General features: G+C 43.4%; 2 protein-coding genes across 2 annotated transcripts; both read right to left on the bottom strand.

Annotated features, from left to right (window-relative positions):
- Window positions 1-198: 198 nt before the first annotated feature.
- Window positions 199-5647, bottom strand: LOC311251253 (protein mono-ADP-ribosyltransferase PARP15-like; the record flags this gene model as incomplete). Its single annotated transcript, XM_084343631.1, has 13 exons — window positions 199-1208; window positions 1341-1521; window positions 1787-1923; window positions 2065-2691; window positions 2775-2957; window positions 3060-3236; window positions 3320-3382; window positions 3523-3669; window positions 3843-3897; window positions 3984-4208; window positions 4277-4513; window positions 4602-5579; window positions 5633-5647. 13 exons carry the CDS (start codon window positions 5645-5647, stop codon window positions 922-924), a joined length of 3312 nt encoding a protein of 1103 aa, XP_084199757.1. The 3' UTR covers window positions 199-921.
- Window positions 5648-11654: 6007 nt separating this feature from the next.
- LOC311251131 (protein mono-ADP-ribosyltransferase PARP14-like) lies at window positions 11655-19306 on the bottom strand. The gene is made up of 14 exons (XM_084343450.1): window positions 19095-19306; window positions 18846-18970; window positions 17076-18587; window positions 16752-16988; window positions 16213-16437; window positions 16058-16112; window positions 15820-15966; window positions 15453-15515; window positions 15189-15365; window positions 14888-15070; window positions 14137-14763; window positions 13680-13816; window positions 13310-13490; window positions 11655-13177 (listed from the first exon to the last, which is right to left on the bottom strand). Exons 1-14 carry the CDS (start codon window positions 19264-19266, stop codon window positions 12891-12893), a joined length of 4128 nt encoding a protein of 1375 aa, XP_084199576.1. The 5' UTR covers window positions 19267-19306; the 3' UTR covers window positions 11655-12890.
- Window positions 19307-23047: the final 3741 nt, after the last annotated feature.

Below are 23047 nucleotides of genomic sequence, written 5' to 3'. Positions count from 1 at the left end.
ATTAAAAAACACATTTGAAGTAATATTATGGCAAAATGCCTTAAAAGAAGCTTTTCTAATCTATTTTTGTTTTTTCAAAATGACCAGAAACAGAGGTCCCCTTTTAGATAGCGGAGAAATGTAGTGCCCTGTTGACAATATTGACGTGAATGTGTGTGTATGTGTGTGTGTGTCCAAAACTTCACAGTGACACCATCATTGATTTGGCAAATTTAATTTTTTACAAACACAAAATCAGACAAAATTAATCACTGATGACTATGAATCATCTAATGATAACACATGATGTAATAAAACAAACAAAAGTGCAACAGCAGAACAACAACATCATCCCTCGAGAAATTGGCAAAGCAGCAGAACGGAAAACTGTCTGGATCCAATTAATGTTGCACTGTGTAGTTTTGGGCGAAGGCATTTTAATCAGAAGAGAAAGATCTTTTCATGACTGAATCAACAGAATAATAGAAAAATACCCGTAAACCAGTGCTGATAAATATAATGACTTTGCATTTGTCTGTAACACAGACGCAGTAACATGTTACTGTTCCTGTATTCACTGATCACAATACAGTTGCTAATCAATTATGTCATCACTTGTGTAACATAAGTTTGTTAGTTATCTGCATCATGGGTTGACAGAAATAAATAATTAAAGGTGCCTTTTCATGCATGGTGTGCAGCAATCACCTGACCTGAGAGGCTCTTCAGCCCGGCCCTAACTTGTGCTGACACTGACGAGGAACAGATTGTCTGACAGGCGATTTGAATTAAATATTGTTTTGTTGGACTAAAGAGCTCTGTGGTGTGATAGGTATACACTTACATGAGTTTATTTTTTCAGCCTAAATGTGGTCTTTCATCTAATAAAACACCATCATCATAAACAATCTTTTCTGCAACCGTCGTCTACCCTCAACGTCTTCACTTGAAGGTGATGAGGTAGTCCGGGTACGCTTGGTTGTCATGGAACACAACGTACATCGATGGGTTGTCTATTCTGTCCACCACGCTGTCGTAGCGGTCGTGGGGCTGACTGCTACTGCGAGGAGGAGGGACCCTCATGTTGCTGCTTCCCAGAGTGGAGACCCCGGTCAGGACTCGGACCACAAACATTAACTGAGAACCATCAGCACCTGGCTTCGAGAAGGCGGAGTGTGCCGAGTAGCTGGCGTCTACGGCAAAGTAGGTTCCATGACCGTATGTAGTTCCTGGGAAATAAGAGGAAATTTAAAATAAGTCCTCAAATCTAAACATCTTTCAAAATCATCCATGTGATTGTTACACTTCACTAGTTAAAGGAATTAAATGGAAATGTAAAGACGGAGGAGAAAGATCTTTACCGTTCTGTCCTGCAAAGCTCCTGTTGAACCCAGTTTGCATGATGGATTCCCAGTTGTCCAGCGTCGTCCCGTGGTACAGAAGCTTTTCACGTGCTCCCCCCTCCCGTCTTCTGTTATCAGACATCTGCGCCTTTTGTACCTCATAGGACTTGCGCAGATGAACGTTCTGCAGGCGCCAGATCTGTCGGGAAAATAACAAAATAAAGTAAATAACGAGCTACCAAAATGACCTCCGAAGGATGGAAATATCTTGAGTCCTTTCAACTGTACTGTGTTGAGAACACAGATATTGTGCAGTAACTCAATATGGAGACACGTGTAAGAGATACCCTGATATAAGGTGTTTCCATTAATGTGAATGAAGCCATTAACCTAACCTATTAACTAACTTCGAGTCTTGCATGTCTACAGGCAATGACATGTCTTTTCGAGTTAAAGCTGCCCACCATAGTCACAGTCTTGGTGACAGTCCGTTTGAAGGCCTCCTTCACTGACGTGTACTCTGCAGAGGAAGGCTGCAGTTCAACCGCCTTCAACGCTTCACCGTCAGCCATGTCGTCCCAGTAGAGAGGGAGGGTGAAGTCTGAAAAAAGGTTGGAGGACAAAATAAAAAAATGCCAGAAATTCAGACTTGGTATTCTTAAGTATCTGCTGTTGGTCTCACACTACAGTATCAGTCGGGCTCTTTTGAAACATAAATGTTCAGCAACAACCATCTTCTCACCTGGAAGATTCACAAGTCGTTTCAGCTTCGTCGTCTGTCCGGATACTTGTCTCGAAGCCTCCAACCTCTGTACGTCCACACTCCACAGGACGCCCTGTGCGTCCACTATCCCTCCTGCGATTTCGTTATTTTCGAGGCAGTAATTGGCTGTTTTGGGGAGTCTCTCCCAGGTGCCGTTATGTGCCAGGATGTACCAAGCTACAAGGGTGTAAATTTCCTGCTCCTCTCTGACTCTCACCTCTCTTCTGAGGGAGCCATACAGAGAGGCATTAATCTTCTGCATCACCTGGTTGACTCCATCTTTTAACCCACTCACTGTTAAGCTTCCTGGCCCGGACTGGTCCCTCTGTATGTACAGACCCTGTGTCTCCACCAGCTGATTCAGATCCTCCACGTCGTCCTGGGTGAGGCCTGCCAGATCCTCCTTTTTGAAGGTTTGAGTGGAGCACTGAGCCTGATACAGACCCTTCAGCTTTGTCATGGCATCGTCAACATCCTGTCTGGAGAGACCCAGGAAGAGGAAGACGGACTTCTGACTTGTGGAGGTGGTATGGAGGATGCTCAGGTCTGTGCTCACTGACAAAGAGGACGGTTGTTGTTGTACATGAGGCCTCTGAGGCACTGACACTGCAAGGAGGGTCGAAAGACAACAATCAGTGAAAATTACAATGGAACAAGTGAATTATGATTTTTGTGAAACTTCCTCTTACCTCTGTTGATCACAGCAGTGGGAAACATTTGCATTGCTTCCTCTTTAAACGCCAAGAAGACATTGATCTTAATCAGGACGAGGCGGATGTTGGTGACAGAGTTAAGAGAAGTAGATGACGTTGCAGCCTTGACCCCTCGGAGGATTGCACTTGCCACGACACCAGGGTCCAACCCTCCAGCTCCTACATGAACAGCCTGAATGTTTACTGGCAGAATTTAAACTACAAAACTGATATTAGCTGAGTGTTTGTGGGGGTTTTTTGAAAGTTTTACAAAATACCTACCGGCACAGATGGCAGGAATGGCTACGGACTTAAATCCGTAGTATTCACAATATCTCATGATGTAGCACACCAGTTGTTCGATGATACCTGCATCCCCTCTTCCCTGCACATGCACAATGGCTTTACAGGGGAGCCGTCCAGACCGGGATACAAAAACACTCCTTCCGTTGACGTCTGCTACACACAAGACAAGACAAACACGAGTAAAGAAGCTGAAGTGTGTGTTGCTTGAAAATGTCGAGCATGTCACCTTTTCTCACCTGCTCTAAGTTCGGCCTCCACCTCTGGTCCAGCTACGGCTAAGATGTCTTTGCACACACCATCTGCAGAGAAAAGATTTGATTATGTTAGAGCAAAACTACAAAGGTCTACAGCCATGCTAGCAGTCCTGTTAGGCAATGTGAGCCAACATACTCACAATGTTGTCAATGTCATGTTTACAGACAATCACAAAATATATCACCTCTGTGAAAATCAACAAAGTTGGTCGTGTTCACAACGATATCTGTAGTCTCATTAGTGATGTCACCAAACACCAGCTGTAGTTTAGCCCCGCCTCCCGCTGTCATTGTGATGTCATCGAGGTCACTGGTGAGGGATCTGAAGATTGCTGAGATGAAGAACCACATGTTTGGGACGAGGGTCACCATTTTGTGACACACATGGTTGAATAAACAAGATTATTACTGGTTTGGTAAACACAGATCGTTTGCAGTTGTATATATATATAGATATATAGATATATATTTTTTTCTATGTAGTCTGAGCATATCTACATCTTACCTTGGCCTCCTTGGTTCATATTTAAGCTGAGGTGCCTGGAGACATCATGGTAGCACTGTAAGTAAAAACAGCAGCTTTGAAAACTCTCATCAGTAAATCCTACAGGCATTCATCTTACAAACCAGTTGTGTTGATAGTCACCTCCTCAGAGTCTGGATAGCCTGGTTTAATGACGATGTGGATGGTGGAGAGACAACCAGAGGATGCAGATGATCCGAACTGGTGAATGATCTCAGTCAGCACTTGAATGGCTTCACTCAGTGGGTATTTTAAAACCAATCCCGGTCCGATAACTGGAAAGGCCACTGAGCACAAGTGCTGCTTTGCACACAGCTTCAAACACCTCTTCAGGCCTTTCCTAAGCGCCTACAAAACAAAAAACAAACATTTCCTCAGTGTTTCCACCTCTGCATTGACTGCTTTTTTTATCTTACCTGCACACTCCTTCCGCTGACTCCATCCCATGGCAAGCATTCAATGAAGAAGAGCTTGGAGCAGCCCAGAGACGGAGGCGCATCAACCTGCAGAACGTCACCAGGGGCGAGGGTCCGATTTGATGTCTTCAAGTAAAACTTTGACTTGATTGCGTTCCCCGCTTTCTTCAACAGACATTTACCGATTTTCGTAGAATTTAGCTGTCTGTTGATCATGGGGGCCACCAAAACATTCACCTGTGGAAATAATGTGAAAAAAATATCAATGTGAGTATAACTTGGCTGCCGTGCTACTTTATGTACAGTAGAACAGAAGTTGTCGAACCTGCTCATCCACCAAACTGCCCAGTTTGATCTCCAGGCTCGTCTTGTCGAACATAATGCTTGAAGGAGTGTTGCGGCGCTGTCTGGGGGCGGGCCTGGGTTTGACACTGCTGGTGCTGGAGCTGTTCACCTTTTGGGAGAACACACCTTGCTGTTCCCTGATAATAACCTGACAGGAGCTCTCCACCAGCTCCTTGCTGATTTTACCCTCTGCTTGGAAGTAGCGCTGAGCACCTGGTCCGTCCAGAACCAGTGTGTCTTTCGTCAGATTGGCTAGAGTCGCTTTCAGGTTCGCCTGAACCTCCGGGACCAGACAGCGGGGGCCAGACACGAGCACAGAAGGGGACGGGAAACGCAAGGCTTTAAAGGTCACTTTGTTCTGCTTCATGCCAATCAGGTCTAAGATTTGATCAAAGCAGTCGACCAGTTCAGGATGTGGTAGTTTCAGCAGCTCCTTTGTCCCAACTTGCTTCATCCGGGAGTTCTGCAGAACTTCCTTGAGCTTGTTCACATTCTCACTGTAGCCCACCAGTCGTACTTTGGTGATTGCAGCTCCGCTGGGTCCTGGGATGAAGCTGACATCCACTCTGAGCTCTCGAAGGTTTGCCTCATTCTTGGCTTTCATCAGGACTTCTTTCACCCTGTCGAGATCTGGAGGTGCAGCTGCAGCTCCCTGCAGCCTCACATTGTCCAGACTCAGGTCTCTCTTTATTGTTGCCTCAGCTTCATCCAGGGCATCTGCAGACAAACCGGACAGAACCAAATCTGACCCCACCTCTATGGAAACAGGATGTCGGAGGCTCTGCTGGAAGCGAGCTTGGTACTTGGAGATGGCACCGCTGGATGTTATGAAGGTAAGTAACGCTGTAGGAAGTTTAACTCTCTTTTCTTTTACTTTTTTTATCAGTTCATCAGGTTTTGTAGCTCCTGACTTCACCTCCTGGTCTGGGCCCTTCAAGATGACAGATGGTTTGACAGTCTAGAAATATAAAATAATATCATGACAATTGTCAACTTTTTTCATTAGCAGACGTTGACTCTGCTCATTGGTTGCCCGTTGGATCCTTCTTCTAAAGGGCAATATTTTCTCACCTGTGATTGATTAGTGGAGGGCTGATCGGGGCTCTGTGGCAAACTGGTTCGACTCGAGGTCAGACCTGGTTCTCCAGGTGGAAGAGAGATGGTGTGAACCTTCCTCTGCAAAACGCTCGCCTGGTCTATAAAAAATGACAAAGTCCAAGTTGCCAACAAGATCCTACATTTTAACTACTTAACCCACTGGGATTTCTTACCTTTTTTATCCTTGACACAGATTTGATGTGTTTCGGCTCCAGCCTTGTCGATCATGCTACAATCAGCTCCCCCAGAATCTGGTCTGTTCTGAAAGTGTCTCCTGATCTTCTTCACTCTGTCTGCCGAATCGTTGCCTTCAAAGAAACAACAGATGTTGGGATTCATCCATTTTTTCCCTACAATTCTGAAGTCTACCTCATGCCACCAGGATGAACAGTGTGCTTTGAAGTGTTTACTTTACTTTACTTTTCCTTTCATTACCGTTTACTTCCTCATGATTAGCCTCCAGTACATATTTGCAAAGTAACACCCAATTATATAAATAGTCTTTTTGCTTCAGGTGTGCCATGTCCCCAGTTAGTCTTGTAGGTACCTTGATCAGTGTTACTTGGATGTGATGTTGATTAAACATTTATGACTTATCTTGTTAATCTAGAGCAATATTCCTCACCTTGAGGATTCACAAGTCGTTTCAGCTTCGCAGTGTGCCCAGTTATTCGTCTTGTGGCCTCCAACCTCCGTACATCCACACTCCACTCGGTGCCCTGTGCGTCCACAACCCCTCCAGCTGTATTATTATTTTCCAGGTTATAATTGGCTGTCTTGGGGAGTCTCTCCCAGTTGCCGTTATCTCCCAGGATGTACCAAGCCACACGGGTGTACAACTCCTCCTCTTCCCGGACTTTCACCTCTCTCCTGAGGGAGCCATGCAGAGAGGCACTGATTTTCTGCGTCACCTGGTTGACCTCGTCTTTTCGCCCACTCGCTGTTGAGCTGTCCTGGCCCGACTGGTCCTTCTGTTTGTCGAGATCCTGCTTCTCCACCAGCTGCTTAACATTCACCTTTTGTTGCGGACCGAGGCCTGTCAGCTCCTCCTTTTTCAAAGTTTGTGTGGAGCACTGAGCCTGATACAGATCCTTCAGCTTTGTCATGGCATCGTCAACATCCTTTCTAGAGAGACCCAGGAACAAGAAGATGGACTTCTGACTCGTTGACGCGGTATGGAGGTCTGTGGTCACAGATAAAGATGGTTGTTGTTTTCCTTGAGGCGACTGAGGCACTGCAATGTAAATCAAAAGACAATCAGTGAAAGTTGCCAATGAAATGAATGAAACGTCCCATCGTTGATTACAGAATTGGAAAACATTTGTTGCTTCCTTTAAAAAGCCAGAAACGGGTTACGACTAATTTATTACTAATTACTGAATCATTAGTTAGGGATATTGGGATATTTTAGTGTTTCACTTGATTGTTTATTGTGACATATCTGAATATTTATTCTGTGTGACTTAATGCATATCCATTCACACGCATATATGCACCCATATCCCAATATCCATGACTAATTTTGAGTTGTGTAACTAATGAGAAGGAGAACTTAACTCTAAAATATGCCTAGTTAAGATAAAATGGGACCTTAGAGCTGTGCTAACTCAAGTTAAACAAGTAACTGAATAAAAACTTAAAGGAACCTAGGTTGAAAATGATCACTTGAGCTCAAACCAATAATAAGATATAGTAAATAAAATAAAAAGTTCTGTTTACCTTGGCCTTTCTGGTTCTTATTCAAACTGAGGTGCCTGTAGACGTCACAGTAGCACTGTAATCAGAAACGCCAGCATTAAACACATTCTCAAGAAATCCTGCATTCATGCATGTTACAAACTACTAACAGCAGCTGTGCATGTGAGCTGATAGTCACCTCCTCTGAGTCAGGATATCCTGGCTCAATGACAATGTGGATGGTGAAGAGAGACCCAGAGGATGCAGATAATCCAAACTGGCGAATGTTCTCAGTCAGCACTTGAATGGCTTCTCTCAGCGGGTATTCAAAAACAGTCCCAGGTCCGATAACTGGAAAGGCCACTGAGCACAAGTTCTGCTGTACACACAGGTCCAAACACCTCTTCAAGCCTCTCCCAAGCGCCTACAAAACAACAAAAACGAAGTAATCTAACATGAGGCAGGGCTTTAATATGAGCACATTCTAGTCAAAGGCCGCATTACAAATATTTCACTTTACCTGCACGCTCTGTCCTCCGACTCCATCCCATGGCGAGCATTCAACGAAGAAGAGCTTGGAGCAGCCCAGAGACGGAGGCGCATCAACCTGCAGAACGTCACCAGGGGCGAGGGTGCGAGTCGCTGCCGCCAAGTAAAACTTTGACTTGATTGCGACCCCTGCTCTTTGTAACAGACATTGACCAATATCTGTAGAATTTAGCTGCCTGTTGATCATCGGGACCACCAACACTTTCACCTGTAAACATAATGTGTGATAATATCAATGTGATTGTTATTATTGTGCTACTTGAAGTGAAGTAGAACAGAAATTGTCGAACCTGCTCATCCACCAAACTGCCCAGTTTGATCTCCAGGCTCGTCTTGTCGAACACAATGGTTGAAGTGTTGCGGCGCTGTCTGGGGGCGGGCCTGGGTTTGACACTGCTGGTGCTGGAGCTGTTCACCTTTTGGGAGAACACACCTTGCTGTTCCCTGATAATAACCTGACAGGAGCTCTCCACCAGCTCCTTGCTGATTTTGCCCTCTGCTTGGAAGTACCGCTGAGCACCTGGTCCGTCCAGAACCAGTGTGTCTATCGTCAGATTGGCTAGAGTCGCTTTCAGGTTCGCCTGAACCTCCGGGACCAGACAGCGGGGGCCAGACACGAGCACAGAAGGGGACGGGAAACGCAAGGCTTTAAAGGTCACTTTGTTCTGCTTCATGCCAATCAGGCCTAAGATTTGATCAAAGCAGTCGACCAGTTCAGGATGCGGTAGTTTCAGCAGCTCCTTTGTCCCAACTTGGTTCACCTGGGAGTCGCGCAGAACTTCCTTGAGCTTGTTCACGTTCTCACTGTAGCCCACCAGTCGTACTTTGGTGATTGCAGCTCCACTGGGTCCTGGGATGAAGCTGACATCCACTCTGAGCTCTCGAAGGTTTGCCTCGTTCTTGGCTTTCATCAGGATTTCTTTCACCCTGTCGAGATCTGGAGGTGCAGCTGCAGCTCCCTGCAGCCTCACATTGTCCAAACTCAGGTCTCTCTTTATTGTTGCCTCAGCTTCATCCAGCGCATCTGCAGACAAACTGGACAGAACCAGGTCCGACCCCACCTCTATGGAAACAGGATTTCTGAGGCTCTGCTGGAAGCGAGCTTGGTACTTTGAGACGGCACCGCTGGATGTTATGAAGGTAAGTAACGCTGTAGGAAGTTTAACTCTCTTTTCTTTTACTTTTTTTATCAGTTCAGTATCAAGTTGTGTAGCTCCTGACTTCACCTCCTGGTTCGGGCCCTTCAAAAGATAGATGGTTGGATGACAAATAAAAGTTATATAACAATTGTCAACTTCTATGTTGTCACAACAGCCAGCGCAATGATGCACACAACATGTTGACTACTTTAGGACTGACACTCAAGGGTAGGATGAAATAGGATGAAAGGTACTGAATGTTTTGTTTTTGATTGATTAAACAGAGCTGTTTTATCCTGGCAAGCTGACTAGAAAGGAATAAATACATTATTAATTTTAGCTGTTTCTCATCAGAACAAGCTGTTGAGGTTCGCAGAAACCCAAATGCAGACACAAAGGACAGACAGCTCACAGAGACAAAAAGAAAGCTTTAATAACCAAGTTTAAGTCCATAAACAACGACAGGCCATAAAAGCATGAAATTCAGAGCAAAATAACTAACAAATGAAGGCAATCAGAAAAGGCGGAAAACATACAAAGACAGGAAGCGTAAAACATGACACATGAGGATGAAACCTACAAAATAAAACAGCTTTGCTTACTAACCAAAGTAAGGATTACAAACATAATTTATAAAGGCTAGTGCTTGTTAATTAACAAGCACCTTATTTCTTGCATTTCAACATTACATTTCTTTTGATTTATTATAACCTAATAAACGTCCAAAATACTTTCAGGGTGACCATTTTCTTTCTAGCACTGTTAAAATGTATTGTTGTGGATCAGATCTGGACATAATTGCACAACAGGATAATTTTCAAAACTGCAAAATGATTCAGTTATGAGCACTGTGTGTGATTTGATCACGCCAGGACAAGCCCTGGCTCCTCTGTGTTTAGTGCCAGCTGAGGTTACTAAGGGGCAATATTTTCTCACCTGTGATTGGTTGGTAGAGGTCTGATCCGAGGTCTGTGGCAGACTTGTATTACTCACAGTCAGACGTAGTTTTCTGGCGGGAAGGAAGATGGTTTGAAACTTCCTCTGCATAACCCTTTCCTGGACTGGGAGAAACAACAATGTCCAAGTTTCCAACAAAATCCTCTTTAAGTATATTCTGCCTTTAAGTATTTTCAACCCACTGAGGTTTCTTACCTTCTTTTTCCTTGAAACAGATTTTATAAGTGTTGGCTCCAGCCTTTTCAATCACTCCACAGTCGCCTCCCCCAGAATCTCGTCTTTTCTGAAAGTGTCTCCGCACCTTCTCTCTCTCTTTGTCTGTCAAATCTCTGGCTTCAAAGTACAAAGGATGTCGGTATTCATCCATTTTACCTCCAAGTCCTAAATGACAGTAAAACTTTCAGCAAGTGTGGCGCTTCTCAGTGTCCCTCCATCCCTCTTGAGTGAAGCGTGCGCTGAAGTGTTTTTGTTTTGTTTCAGTTTCATTTCCTGTAAGTTGCGTTTTTCGACTCACTTCCTCTTTTAAAATGATACATATTTTCTTAGATATTAGCTTCTTAGATTATTAGCTTCAAGTGGAGCGTTTCTCCGGTTAGTTAAAACAATTAATCATTATATTTTTTATAAATGATGTTGATATAATAATAATCCTTACAGCAGTTGTGATGATGACACCATTTGTCACAGTTTCAAATGATTGATGATGATATTTCTCTTATTCTTATGTTTTTCTCAGTGGGATCAATGTTTATTTTAATCACACTAAAATGTGGATTTAAGCAGTTGGCCTCTACATAACATACAAAATCTAACCTATTTAAGGAAAATACACATTTTAACCAAACAAAAAATTGAAAACTGCATAGTTATTTGACAATACTGAATGTGAATCTGATGTGATAATTGGTCATCATCTAAGTTTTACATTGTATGATTGTATGTGAGAAATGAAGATTCTTCTTCTAGACTTCAAGACTTTTAAAGCAACATTATATCGAATGCAAATATCAAGAATTGATACTTTTTTTGCATCTTGGCGTCAGTATTGGAGAACATATTGCCTGGTTTTCCCTGCGAAGCCCTCCGGCTGCTCTGCCTCCTGTGATTCATGAAGGTTCCTGATGGACAGATAGCTTTACTTGTTGCTAAATAAACCACTAACTTCTGGTTACTGTAGCTGCCATTGAGCTAGTTAGCTTAGTTAACCATGCAGCTAGTGGTCCTGTTAGCTGACTCTCCCCTTTAACTCGTTTTCAGTCTTCACTAGGTCTGGAGAAGCAAAATGATCATGGTCATGATTTGCCAAATGTTCAATTGTTTTCACCAGCTAGTTGCTAACTTTGTCTGTCTGCTGCTTTGTAGGTAGTTTAGAGAGTTTATCTGAGCTGGATTTAGAAACAGGGCTGATCAGGGCAATGAAACTAAACAAAACAGTAACCAAAACATTGAGCTAAAGTGGGCTACAAAGCTTAGTAAAATAGGCCCTATGTTTCATTTGAACGGATCCATATGTCAACCAAATACAATACTCCCTGTACTGTAAGTGTGTGTTTATGTAAGTCAGTGGTGAAAGTCCAAAACATCAAAGTGACACCATCAATGATTTGGCAAATTATTTTATTAATAATCAGATTGAAAATAAAGCCATGAATTCCCAAACGAACACAAAATCAGACATAATTCATCACCGAAGAAACGGAAAAACAGCATTTGCAGTTCAAGAAATGACCCAAACAGTCTGTTTAGATTTACCTTATATATTAAAGCTTACTTATGATAAACCCTCACACATACTATTGCATATTGTATAACAAAGTAAACACAGCTGAAAACATTTGCCTGATATCAGACAGAATTGTCCACTTGTCCATATGTTTCCAATATGTGGAGTGCGTGGAGTCAAACATCTGGACCCAGGCGACAAAAACACAACTAGGAGGTAATGAACTGCATTTACTCTCACTACTTGTACTTTTTGGAGTCTTTTTGGGGTTTTTTTTTATCTCAATTATTGCAATTAATGCTACATTTCAAGTCACATTCCTTAAAGATTAAAAACAAATTCACGTAAAAAAAAAAGTTATGACAAACTGTGTGAGAATGAAACAAAAGAAACAACAAACAAACAAAAGTTTCCTTCACATGAACAGCGACAATATTAAGTGTTGCACTGAAGGCAGGGCAACTTTATATATGGCAATACCTTGTGTAATGTTTACAATGCACATCAGTATATTCTGCGGCCCAAAAGGCTTTTTCCCCGCAGACCGCCGTTATAAAAGAGACATCTATAAAGCCACAGGACACATCAAATTACAAACAAGATAGATTACGACTCTTTATATTATTAATTTTTTGTAAAACTTTGGTTGAGCCCTGAAAAGCGATTTTAAAATCTGTGACGTCATCACGATGTAAAGTATGGGCCGAGCAGAAAGTAAGTCAGTGCGCCCCATAACCAGGAAGTATACCCAGGAGCTGGATAAACTGTTTTTGCTCTGTATCTAGTTTCTCTATTACAGGAATCATCACGAGAGGGTCAAGAGGTGTGAAAGTGGCAGTAGCAGCTGGCAGTCTGCGAACAGTGCAACAATGCAATATAATAAAGAACTGCGCCGTTGTGGGTTGAGGTTAACATGATTGTACCCCGACACTGGTAAAGAAATAAAAAGGTTGCATCTACCTTTAATAGGCAGTGATTTAATGCACCGTAAGTGACCCAAATCAGACACATCAGGCATGCTCGGTCTGGCTAACATGCTAAATGCTAAACTAATGGTGGTCGATCGTTCATTCATTCATTCAATGAGAAGGCCTCTGTGGTTGGATCTGTATATGTGCAACCTCCCTCACTTGAAGGTGATGAGGTAGTCCGGGTACGCTTGGTTGTCATGGAACACAACGTACATCGATGGGTTGTCTATTATGTCCACCACACTGTCACAGCGGTCGTGGGGCTGACTGCTACTGCGAGGAGGAGGAACCATCATGTCGCTGCTTCCCAGAGTGTAGACCCCGGTCAGGACTCGGGCCACAAACATTAGCTGAGAATTATCAGCAGCCGGCTTCGAGTAGGTGGGGTGAGCCGAGTAGCTGGCGTTTACAGCAAAGTAGGTCCCATGACCGTATAAAGTAGCTGAGAATAAAAGGAAATAGGGAAAGAAGTCCTTGAATCTAAACATTTTCCAAAATCATCCATGTGATTGTTACACTTCACCAGTTGAAGGAATTAAATGGAAATGTAAAGAGGGAGGAGAAAGATCTTTACCGTTCTGTCCTGCAAAGCGCCTGTTGAACCCAGTTTTCATGATGGAGTCACAGTTGTCCTGGGTCGTCCCGTGGTACAGAAGCTTTTCAAAAGCTCCACCCTCCCGTTTTCTGTTATCAGAAATCTGCTTCTTCTGGGCTTCATAGGCGCGTCGCAGATGAACGTTCTGCAGGCGCTCGATCTGTCAGGAAATGCACAAAAACAAGAAAATACTGAGCTTCTGAATTTGGCTTAGAAGGATGTAAATATGTTGACTCTTCAAATGAAGGTTAAGAACACAGATATTATGACATTATACTATATTGAGATTTAAATCGTAAGGGATACCCTGACACGGGAAATGTCTACAGGCAATGAAACGCTTCCCCACCTTCATCACAGTCTTGGTGACAGTCCGTTTGAAGGCCTCCTTCACTGACTTGTACTCTGCAGAGGAAGGCTGCAGTGCAACCGCCTTGAAAGCTTCACCGTCAGCCATGTTGTCCCAGTAGAGAGGGAGGGTGAAGTCTGGAAAGGTGAGGAGAGGACAACATAGAAAGATGTCAGATATTCAAAGTAAATGTGTTTTGTTTCCCAAACCAAATGTTTAAAAAATACAAAATTTTTTATGATTGCAGTTTCATTTTTTAATTACATAAAACCTTGAAGTTTTAAAATATTAGTATGATTTTTTTAGGTTTCTTCATCCTGAGAAAAATCAAAGATCAAAAGCTCCAGACCAACTATCAAATAATAAGATTTTGGTATCAGAAGCTTTCAGTTTTGCGTTTGATCCGAGTACCACTCTGAATTTTAACGTAAATGCTCATCTGCAACAATCTTCTCACCTTGAAGATTCACAAGTCGCTTCAGCTTCGTCTTTTGTCCAGTTATTGGTCTTGTGGCCTCCAACCTCTGTACATCCACACTCCACTCGCTGCCCTGTACGTCCACAACCCCTCCAGCTGTATCATTTTTTTCCAGTTTGTAATTGGCTGTTTTGGGGAGTTTGTCCCAGTTTCCGTTATTTCCCAGGATGCACCAAGCCACACGGTTGTACAGCTCCTCCTCCTCCCTGACTCTCACCTCTCTTCTGAGATACTCTTGCTGAGAGTCATTAATCTTCTGCTTCACCTGGTTGACTCCATCTTTTAACCCACTCACTGTTAAGCTTCCCGGCCCGGACTGGTCCCTCTGCATGGACAGACCCTGCGACTCCACCAGCTGATTCAGATCCTCCACGTCGTCCTGGGTGAGGCCTGCCAGATCCTCCTGTTTGAAGGTTTGAGTGGAGCACTGAGCCTGATACGCAGCCCTCAGCTTTGTCATGGCATCGTCAACATCCTGTCTGGAGAGACCCAGGAAGAGGAAGACGGACTTCTGACTTGTGGAGGTGGTAGAGAGGATGCTCAGGTCTGTGCTCACTGACAAAGAGGACGGTTGTTGCTGTACATGAGGCCTCTGAGGCACTGACACTGCAAGGAGGGTCCAAAGATAACAATCAGTGAAAATTTACAATGGAACAAGTGAATTATGATTTTAAAAAAGAGATATTTCCAAGCAAACACAAAAAAAGAAGTTTGTGAAACTTCTCATTACCTCTGTTGATCACAGCAGTGGGAAACATTTGCGTCGCTTCCTCTTTAAACGCCAAGAAGACCTTGATCTTAATCAGGACGAGGCGGATGTTGGTGACAGAGTTAAGAGAAGTAGATGACGTTGCAGCCTTGACCCCTCGGAGGATTGCACCTGCCACGACACCAGGGTCCAACCCTCCAGCTCCTGCATGAACAGTCTGAATGTTTACTGGCAGAATTTAAACTGATGAATTTAAACTACAAGACTGATATTAGCTGAGTATTTGTGGGGTTTTTTTTTGAAAGTCGTACAAACTACCTACCGGCACAGATGGCAGGAATGGCTACGGAGACGAATCCATATGTCTCACAATGTTCAATGATGTCGCGCACCAGTTGTTCGATGATACCTGCGTCCTTTTGTCCACACACATGTAAAATGGCTTCACAAGGGAACGATCCAGACTCGGATACAAAAATCTCCCCTGTTTGCACGTTTGCTACACACAAGACGACAAAGACAACGTTAGTAAGAAGCTGTTCAACGTGTGTTGCTTCAAAACATCTTGCGTGTTCTTATTCCTCACCTGCTTTAAGTTCAGCCATCACCTCTGGTCCAGCCACAGTCAAGATGTCTTTGCACACACCGTCTGCAGAGAAACGATTAGATTGACAACAGAACAAAACAAGAGTTTACAGCCACGCTAGCAGCTCTGTGAGGTTGTAATTAGACTGCTTTCAGCTAAATGCTAAATGACAGCATGATAACATGTTGACAATAGTGATGCTAACATGCTGTTGTCGGTCTCCCCTACACATTGAAATTTTGACCAAAGTAAAAAGGATTCATCCTCTGGGCACCATGAATATATCTGCCTATATAAAGTCATGAGCGTGAAGGCACGATACGGTCACAACATGGTCCTTTGGTCAGCTACAGCAGCTCTGACTCACCATTCTGGAAATTTGAGAAGTCGGTCGTGTTCACCACAACTTCTGTAGTCTCATTAGTGATGTCACCAAACACCAGCTGTAGTTTAACCCTGCCTCCCACTGTCATTGTGATGTCGTCGAGGTCGGTGGTGAGGGACTTGAAGATTGCTGAGAAGGAGAACACAACAACATGTTTTATATAAACACTGAATTGTGTGATCAATAAGTCCTTGAAGATTTTTTTGTGTGTATGGTTTACCTTGGCCTCCCTGGTTTATACTTGAGCTGAGGTGTTTGTACACTTCATGGTAGCACTGTAAAAAAAAACAAAAGAAACACCAGCTTTAAACCCTCTCATCAATAATCCTCCACATATTCATCTTACAAATCAGTTGTTTGAGTGCTGATTTTCACCTCCTCAGAGTCTGGATATCCTGGTTTAATGACGATGTGAATGGTGGCGAGCGAACCAGAGGATGCAGATAATCCAAAAAGGCGAATACTCTCAGTCAGCACTTCAACGGCCACTCTCAGCGGGTATTTTAACATAATTCCAGGTCCGATAATCGGAAAGGCCACTGAGCACGAGTTCTGCTGCACACATAGGTCCAAACACTTCTTCAGGCCATTGCCAAGGACCTGAGAAACAAAAATAAGACGTATCCGGAGTGTTTTCATAAGCACAGAGCATAAAAAAGATTTGAGTTTTATATGGATGAAACACAGTTTTTCTAATTAAGATATATTTTGACTGAAGCCCCCTGAAAAGGGCACACGACTGTATAACTGCTATAAATCGTGTTGCATTATTTGCAATACGTCACCCAAGAAAGAGCAACATGAAGTGATTTCACCGATCAGCATCACTATCTAGTTGGCTACATCACTCCTCTGCCAGTCACTTAACTTATGTGAAGTTTGACGAGACGGAGATTCAAGATTGACCACTTTACCTTCACGCTCTGTCCTCTGGCTCCATCCCATGCCAGGCATTCAATGAAGAAGAGCTTGGCGCAGCCCAGAGACGGAGGCGCATCAACCTGCAGAACATCACCAGGGGCGAAGGTCCGATTCGCTGCCGCCGAGTCAAACTTTGACTTGATCGCATTCCCTCCTTTCTTTAAGAGACTTGAACCAATATTTGTAGAGCTAAGCTGCCCGTTGATCATGGGGGCCACCAACACATTCACCTGTGGAAATAACATGGAATTATATAAATGTGAGTGTTTCAGCGCTGCTGTACTACTTTTTGGAAAATACGACGGAAATTGTCAAACCTGCTCATCCACCAAATCGCCAAGCTTGATCTCCAGGCTCGTCTTGTTGACCGCAGTGCTCCCAACTGTGTTGCAGCTTCGTCTGGTGGTGGAGGGTCTGGGCGTGATGGTGGTGGTGCCAGGGCTGCTGGTGGTTCCCGACACGCCTTGCTGCTCCCTGATAATAACCTGACAGGAGCTCTCCACTAGCTCCTTGCTCACTCTACCCTCTGCTTGGAAGTACCGCTGAGCTGCTGGTCCATCTAGAACCAGTGTGTCTTTTGTCAGACTGGCTAGAGTTGCGTTTAATTGTGCCTTGACTTCCTGGACCTGACAGCGGGGACCAGACACGAGCACAAAAGGGTACGGAACGTGTGAGGCTTCTAAGGTCACCTCGCTCTGCTTCATGCCAATCAGTTTTAAGACCTCATGAAAGCAGTCGACCAGTTCAGGATGCGGTAGTTTCAGCCGTTCTTGCGTCACAACTTGGTTCATCTGGTAGTTGTGCAGAACTTCCTTGAGCTTGTTCACGTTCTCACTGTAGCCCACCAGTTGTACTTTGGTGATTGCAGCTCCGCTGGGTCCTGGGATGAAGCTGACATCCACTCTGAGCTCTCGAAGGTTTGCCTCGTTCTTGGCTTTCAACAGGATTTCTTTCACTCTGTCGAGATCTGGAGGTGCAGCTGCAGCTCCCTGCAGCCTCACATTGTCCAGACTCAGGTCTCTCTTTATTGTTGCCTCAGCTTCGTCCAGGGCATCTGCAGACAAACTGGACAGAGCCAGGTCCGACCCCACCTCTATGAAAACAGGATTTCTGAGGCTCTGCTGGAAGCGAGCTTGGTACTTGGAGACGGCACCGCTGGATGTTATGAAGGTAAGTAACGCTGTAGAAAGTTTAACTCTCTTTTCTTTTACTTTTTGGATGAGTTCATGAAGTTTTGTAGCTCCTGACTTCACCTCTTGGTCAGGGCCCTCCAGGATGATCTTGGCGTTGCCTCTGTGGATTGTAACCTCTGGGAAATGTGTAGTCATTTCTCGACTAAACTCTTCTTCTACCACTTTGAACTGCTTCTCCGCAATTGGTAATTCCTGCTGAGTGGGCAGGCTCTTTTCCAGGATCGCAATCCTCTTCTTTACATCGTCATTGAGTCCCACAACCACAGGATAACCACCCTCTGTGTACACTTTGATATCATCGTTTGCAAAGGTGAGGTCCTGCATGAGGATTTTGGCTTGTTTTGCCTCAACCACATGATAGCAGAGGTAGCTCTCAGTTAGATTGATGAAGACCTTATCAACTTGTATCTCCCAGTTCTCTGCAGCACTGACAAAGGCACTTCCAGACCCTTTATCAACATCCCCCCTAACCACCGCCTCCTCCTCATCTAGATCAAAGTCCACTGTGCAGCCGATAGCAGAGAGTTGTTTCTGTAAAATTTTATTTGCTTTCTGGTTGTCTCTCAGGTAGAACAGGAGGAAAATATCTGGCTTGAAAATCTTCTCAAGGGTTTTTGTGTTAGCTTTTTTGGATGTCTAAAGGAGAAAAGCAATAACAAACAAATGTATGAGTTTATATGTAAGTCTAAACTACATCTATTAATCTTTAAATTTTAAAAAGATAGCATAAAAATGTGTTGTCCCCACAGCCAGCACAATGGCATGCAAAACATTTTAATCATCAGATGTTGACTCTGCTCAGAAATCCTCCTCTGATCAGGCCAGATCATTTTATGTTTCTGTTTCGCACAATCATGAAGTGCCAGTCAAGGGCAGGGTTTCAGGGAAACTCACCTGTGACTGACTGGTGGAGGGCTGATCAAAGGTCTGTGGCGTATCGGTCCGACTCACAGTCAGACGCAGTTCTCCATCCGGGAGGGGGATGGTGTGAAACTTCCTCTGCAAAACCCTTTCCTGGTCTGTAATAAACAAGGCCAAGGCCCAGACAAGACACTGGATTTAAGCTGAAACTACATAGAATATTCTGGTTTTTAGTAAGTATGTTCTGCCTTTAAATCATATTAAACAAGTGTGATTCCTTACCTTCTTTTTCCCTGAAACATACTTTATATGTTGTTGCTCCAGCCTTTTCAATCATCAAACAGTCACCTCCCCCAGAATCCTTTCTCTTCTGAAAGTGTCTCGTGACCTTCCCCTTCTCTCTGTCTGTCAGATCTCTGGCTTCAAAGAACAACGGATATTGGTATTCTGCCATTTTACCGTCAAATGTACACTTCAAAAGCAGAGCACTTCCAACTGTGCCTCTGTGCCTCTCGACTGAGCGGTGGTGCTGTGGTGTGGCTTCATTTCGTTTCACTTTCACTTACTGTCAGTGCTCTCATAACTACCTGCAAACGGACACACCTGATCACATGAAGAGTTTATTTTTAGTCTTAAGTAGGTCATTCCCCTAGTTGGTCTTGTGAAGGTACAATGATCAGATTATTGATTACTGCAATGTGTTGATGATGTTTTAATGATATTAAAGCAACATTATGTGACTTTTTTTTAACCTCAAAATAACAGTTTCAAAATCATGTTAATGGTACAGTGTTTTGTAAAGTTGCGAACGGTGTCTCTGTCTCAGGATCACAGCGTTACATACGTGTTAACATACACATTTTGAACACATGACATTGTCATGATGTAATGAGTATAGTTTGTAGTTACCACTTTCATTATGTCTGACAAACGGTTACAGACCTCGGATTTGTGTTTACGACAGTGGTGTTGCACTCAGAAACTGTGGGGACGCCAAATCTCACAAAATGCCAATTATATTATATATACTATTATTAATAGTGCCTCCATGTTTTTTTAAAAAAGTGCCCTCTTGGATGCCCCTATGGTCGATTAAACATGATAAAGTGCCCTCGAGGGTGCCCTTCCAGTGGACAAAATGTGGTGAAGGGTGCCCAACATGGACAGCTGGTGCCATTTTTTTATTTATTTTTTTGCCCCGGCCCCTCAAATATCCTGAGTCCACCCCTGCTTAGATCTACATAAATGGTGCATGAGCTACATGAAGCACTGAAACTGAAGGGTGGATTTAACAATAATGAGTGAAAATGTCCCTGGACTGTGATAAACAACCACAAAACAAAGGAGGGCAACCATTTTTTTTGTTTTTTCTTTGTTTTATGTATTTTATGTCTCTATCTGACAGAAGATAATAAAGAAATGACAAAGAAATGAAGAAGACAGCGATAGGAAGTGATTTTTCAAGACCCCATAGATGCAAACAGGGACGAAGCAGTTCAGTGTTAATACCCTAATATCTTAGTCCACCGGGGCACCCAGGCGTCAGTTGTTTCTGACAGTTTCTCAAGTTTATGTGTTGTGATTTCATGCCATGAAATAATAAAAACAACCAAAAAGAGGAAAAGCAGGACAACACAAGAAGTTACAGCTGAAGTCATGTGACATTACCACATCCAACCAGTAGATGTCCTACTAAGACTAAAAACTGTTCTGATGCACTGACAACAGTCAAGCAGCCTGTTAATACAATGAGTGTCTGAGTGCGTACTTCCTTCTCCTGAAGCAATACAAGTTTTGTCTTGTACAGTTTATACAGTTCAGACAAGCTTAAGTGCCAAGACACCTAACCCGAGGGATCTGTGAGGCAAGCAGTGATCCGTACCTCCACCTGAGTGACGTTAATAGATAAGTGAGGGCATAAACCTCTTGAGTACCTGCCAATGTTTTGTTCTGTCACTGAAACTGACCTGAGTTCAAGATATAGATTCCATGTAATTAACATTTCCACATTACAGCAAAATGTCAAAAATGACTAGACATTTGTTGCCCCTACATAAGAAAGGTTGCATGAAGCTATAACTCTCAGGGAAGCATCAGATGATGCGTCAGAGAGTGAGAAAGGACGTCAGGGAATAAAACCTTTAACGGCCCTGACACTGTGGGGGCTGTCAGTGAGCATCCATGGCCCCTCGTTGCTGCGGTGTGTCCCGCCCCCTCGGCACTAGTTGGCCCTTGTTGAGGTCAACATCATATTACATTTGGGGGACGTTCAGGGTGACTCGAGGGAACCAGCCAAATCAATCATTTGGTTGATTAGATGGACACAAATCAAAAGGGCACTTGAGGAGAACTTAGGGTGAACACAAGGTCCGAAGAGGCACTTGTGCTGACCAAATAAACACTTGGATTGATCAGAAGGGCGTTTCAGGTATACTTACACTGTCCAAAGAGGCACTTGGATGGCAGACCAGAGGGAACTTGAACTGAGCAGAGCAGCATTTGGACATTTACGGGCTTTTCACGTGACTCGATATTCCCTGTTGTCCCCCTCTTCACTGATAGTATTTCCTTAGAAACTTGTTGCACACGTAACTCGGTATGTTGACTTAACTCTTTATTTGTCTGCTGGGAATATGAGTTGAAGATAAGCGTGATCATTTACGTCATGCATAGATAATTTAATACGGGACGGCTTGACTCTCTCACAGAGGCACTTAAGGACTGTGCAATTTATACTTTTTAACCTGACTCATGCAACACACTTTCAGAGAATTTAACAAGAACTGAAGCCAAGCAATGAGCAAGAGGCTATGTGTTCACAGATGGTTTGAATGAGTTTGTCTACCAAACATCACAGAAGACTTGACATGTTGACAGTAAACACCCTAATAAAGACCAAGAGCTTGGTGTTTAATCTGTGAACTTTGAGGATGGCTTCAGAGTTTTTAAATAAAGAGTTTTCTGCCTTTAGCATCACGAATGAAACAAAACAAACAAACTGTACAAGCAGTGACCAGATCCTTAAATACTCCCTATGCATGAAACTTTAGTTTCCGATTAAATATGTAAGAGTGGTGGACGCAGACAGGTAACTGCGGTACGTTAACGTTAGATATGCAGCAGCCATTCATGCAAAGTTATTGTCCACTCCATGAAATACCTTCCTCGCGTGACTCTGGCGATAGGGTTAGAAAATATGAGCTACGTTAAATCTTTGCAGTAACGTTAAACGTTGGAGCAGCTGATTTTACCGGCTGACTAGTGTGGCATTCAAGCAATATCTAGTCTCGCATAGCCAGACCTCTCTCATCTGACCCATTTTGAATGAATGAATATGGGTCATGCTTACTTTGCACTCACCACCTCCAAAGAGCAGTATATTGGTGACAGTGCAAGCCCCTCAGAGCTTACAAATAAACTTTTATATAACCTTTTAAAATGTTAACATCAGGGTTGAACCTAAAATAAATGCAGAGATTAGCCATTAGCAATGTATGGATGGATGGATGGATTAGCTATTGCAGAGAGGGAAATCTTACTGTGAAAAATCTGTAATAAATACACAATTTTAAAAATGTCCAATGTACAGTTGTTTTTGGAGACATCGTTGGGGTTGTTGCTGCTCTCTGTTCTGTTCATGATTATCATGGTCATTGTTGACGCAAGTAAATGCTTTAATATCACACTCACCCGCACTTTATCACTTTCAGTGGAAACATCATGTTCCCAACTGAACAAAGATGAAGCAACTAATGCAAGTGAAGCGTGACCAATCACCTTGCTCACTTCTGTGCTGAATTGCGATATGATTAATTGCACTGACACACACAACTGCCAGCTGTTCAACTGCTCTTCCTTTACACTCTTCGTTTTACTATCTTTTGGCAACAATTATTTACCGCAAGTCATTTTGGCCGCAGTACCACAAAAGAGGCACTATCTCTTTTTTGGCCGCAAGTCAATCGCGAGGTAGTTGCCTCTATCTGTAAAGTTGCTCTCCCAGGTCAAAGGAATTTGGGGAGTGTGAACTGTGAGCTTATCACAGTTCACTGTGTGCTTATCACAGTTCACACGAGGAAAGGCACATACAGAATTTAATTTTGATCTCATTCCCAGAGAATCACAAATATCAACAAGGACTTACTTTGTAAATATCATACAAAGTGGCCAACAAACTATAAGGTAAGACAGACCTATCTGTCACGAGGTGAGTGTGTCATTGATGACGCCTGACA

This window comes from Pagrus pagrus (genome assembly GCF_965226575.1).
Source record: "Pagrus pagrus genome assembly, chromosome: 22".
NCBI classification, from domain to species: Eukaryota; Metazoa; Chordata; class Actinopteri; order Spariformes; family Sparidae; genus Pagrus; species Pagrus pagrus.
This window is presented reverse-complemented; position numbering and strand designations above follow the sequence as displayed.

Coding starts and splice junctions, on each gene's coding strand:
- LOC311251131 (XM_084343450.1), bottom strand. CDS start 19,266: ATGGCAGAATACCAATATCCGTTGTTCTTTGAAGCCAGAGATCTGACA. Junction 15,366..15,452: donor GATGGCTGAACTTAAAGCAG/GTGAGGAATAAG, acceptor TCTTGTGTGTAG/CAAACGTGCAAACAGGGGAG. Junction 13,817..14,136: donor GCGACTTGTGAATCTTCAAG/GTGAGAAGATTG, acceptor TCACCTTTCCAG/ACTTCACCCTCCCTCTCTAC.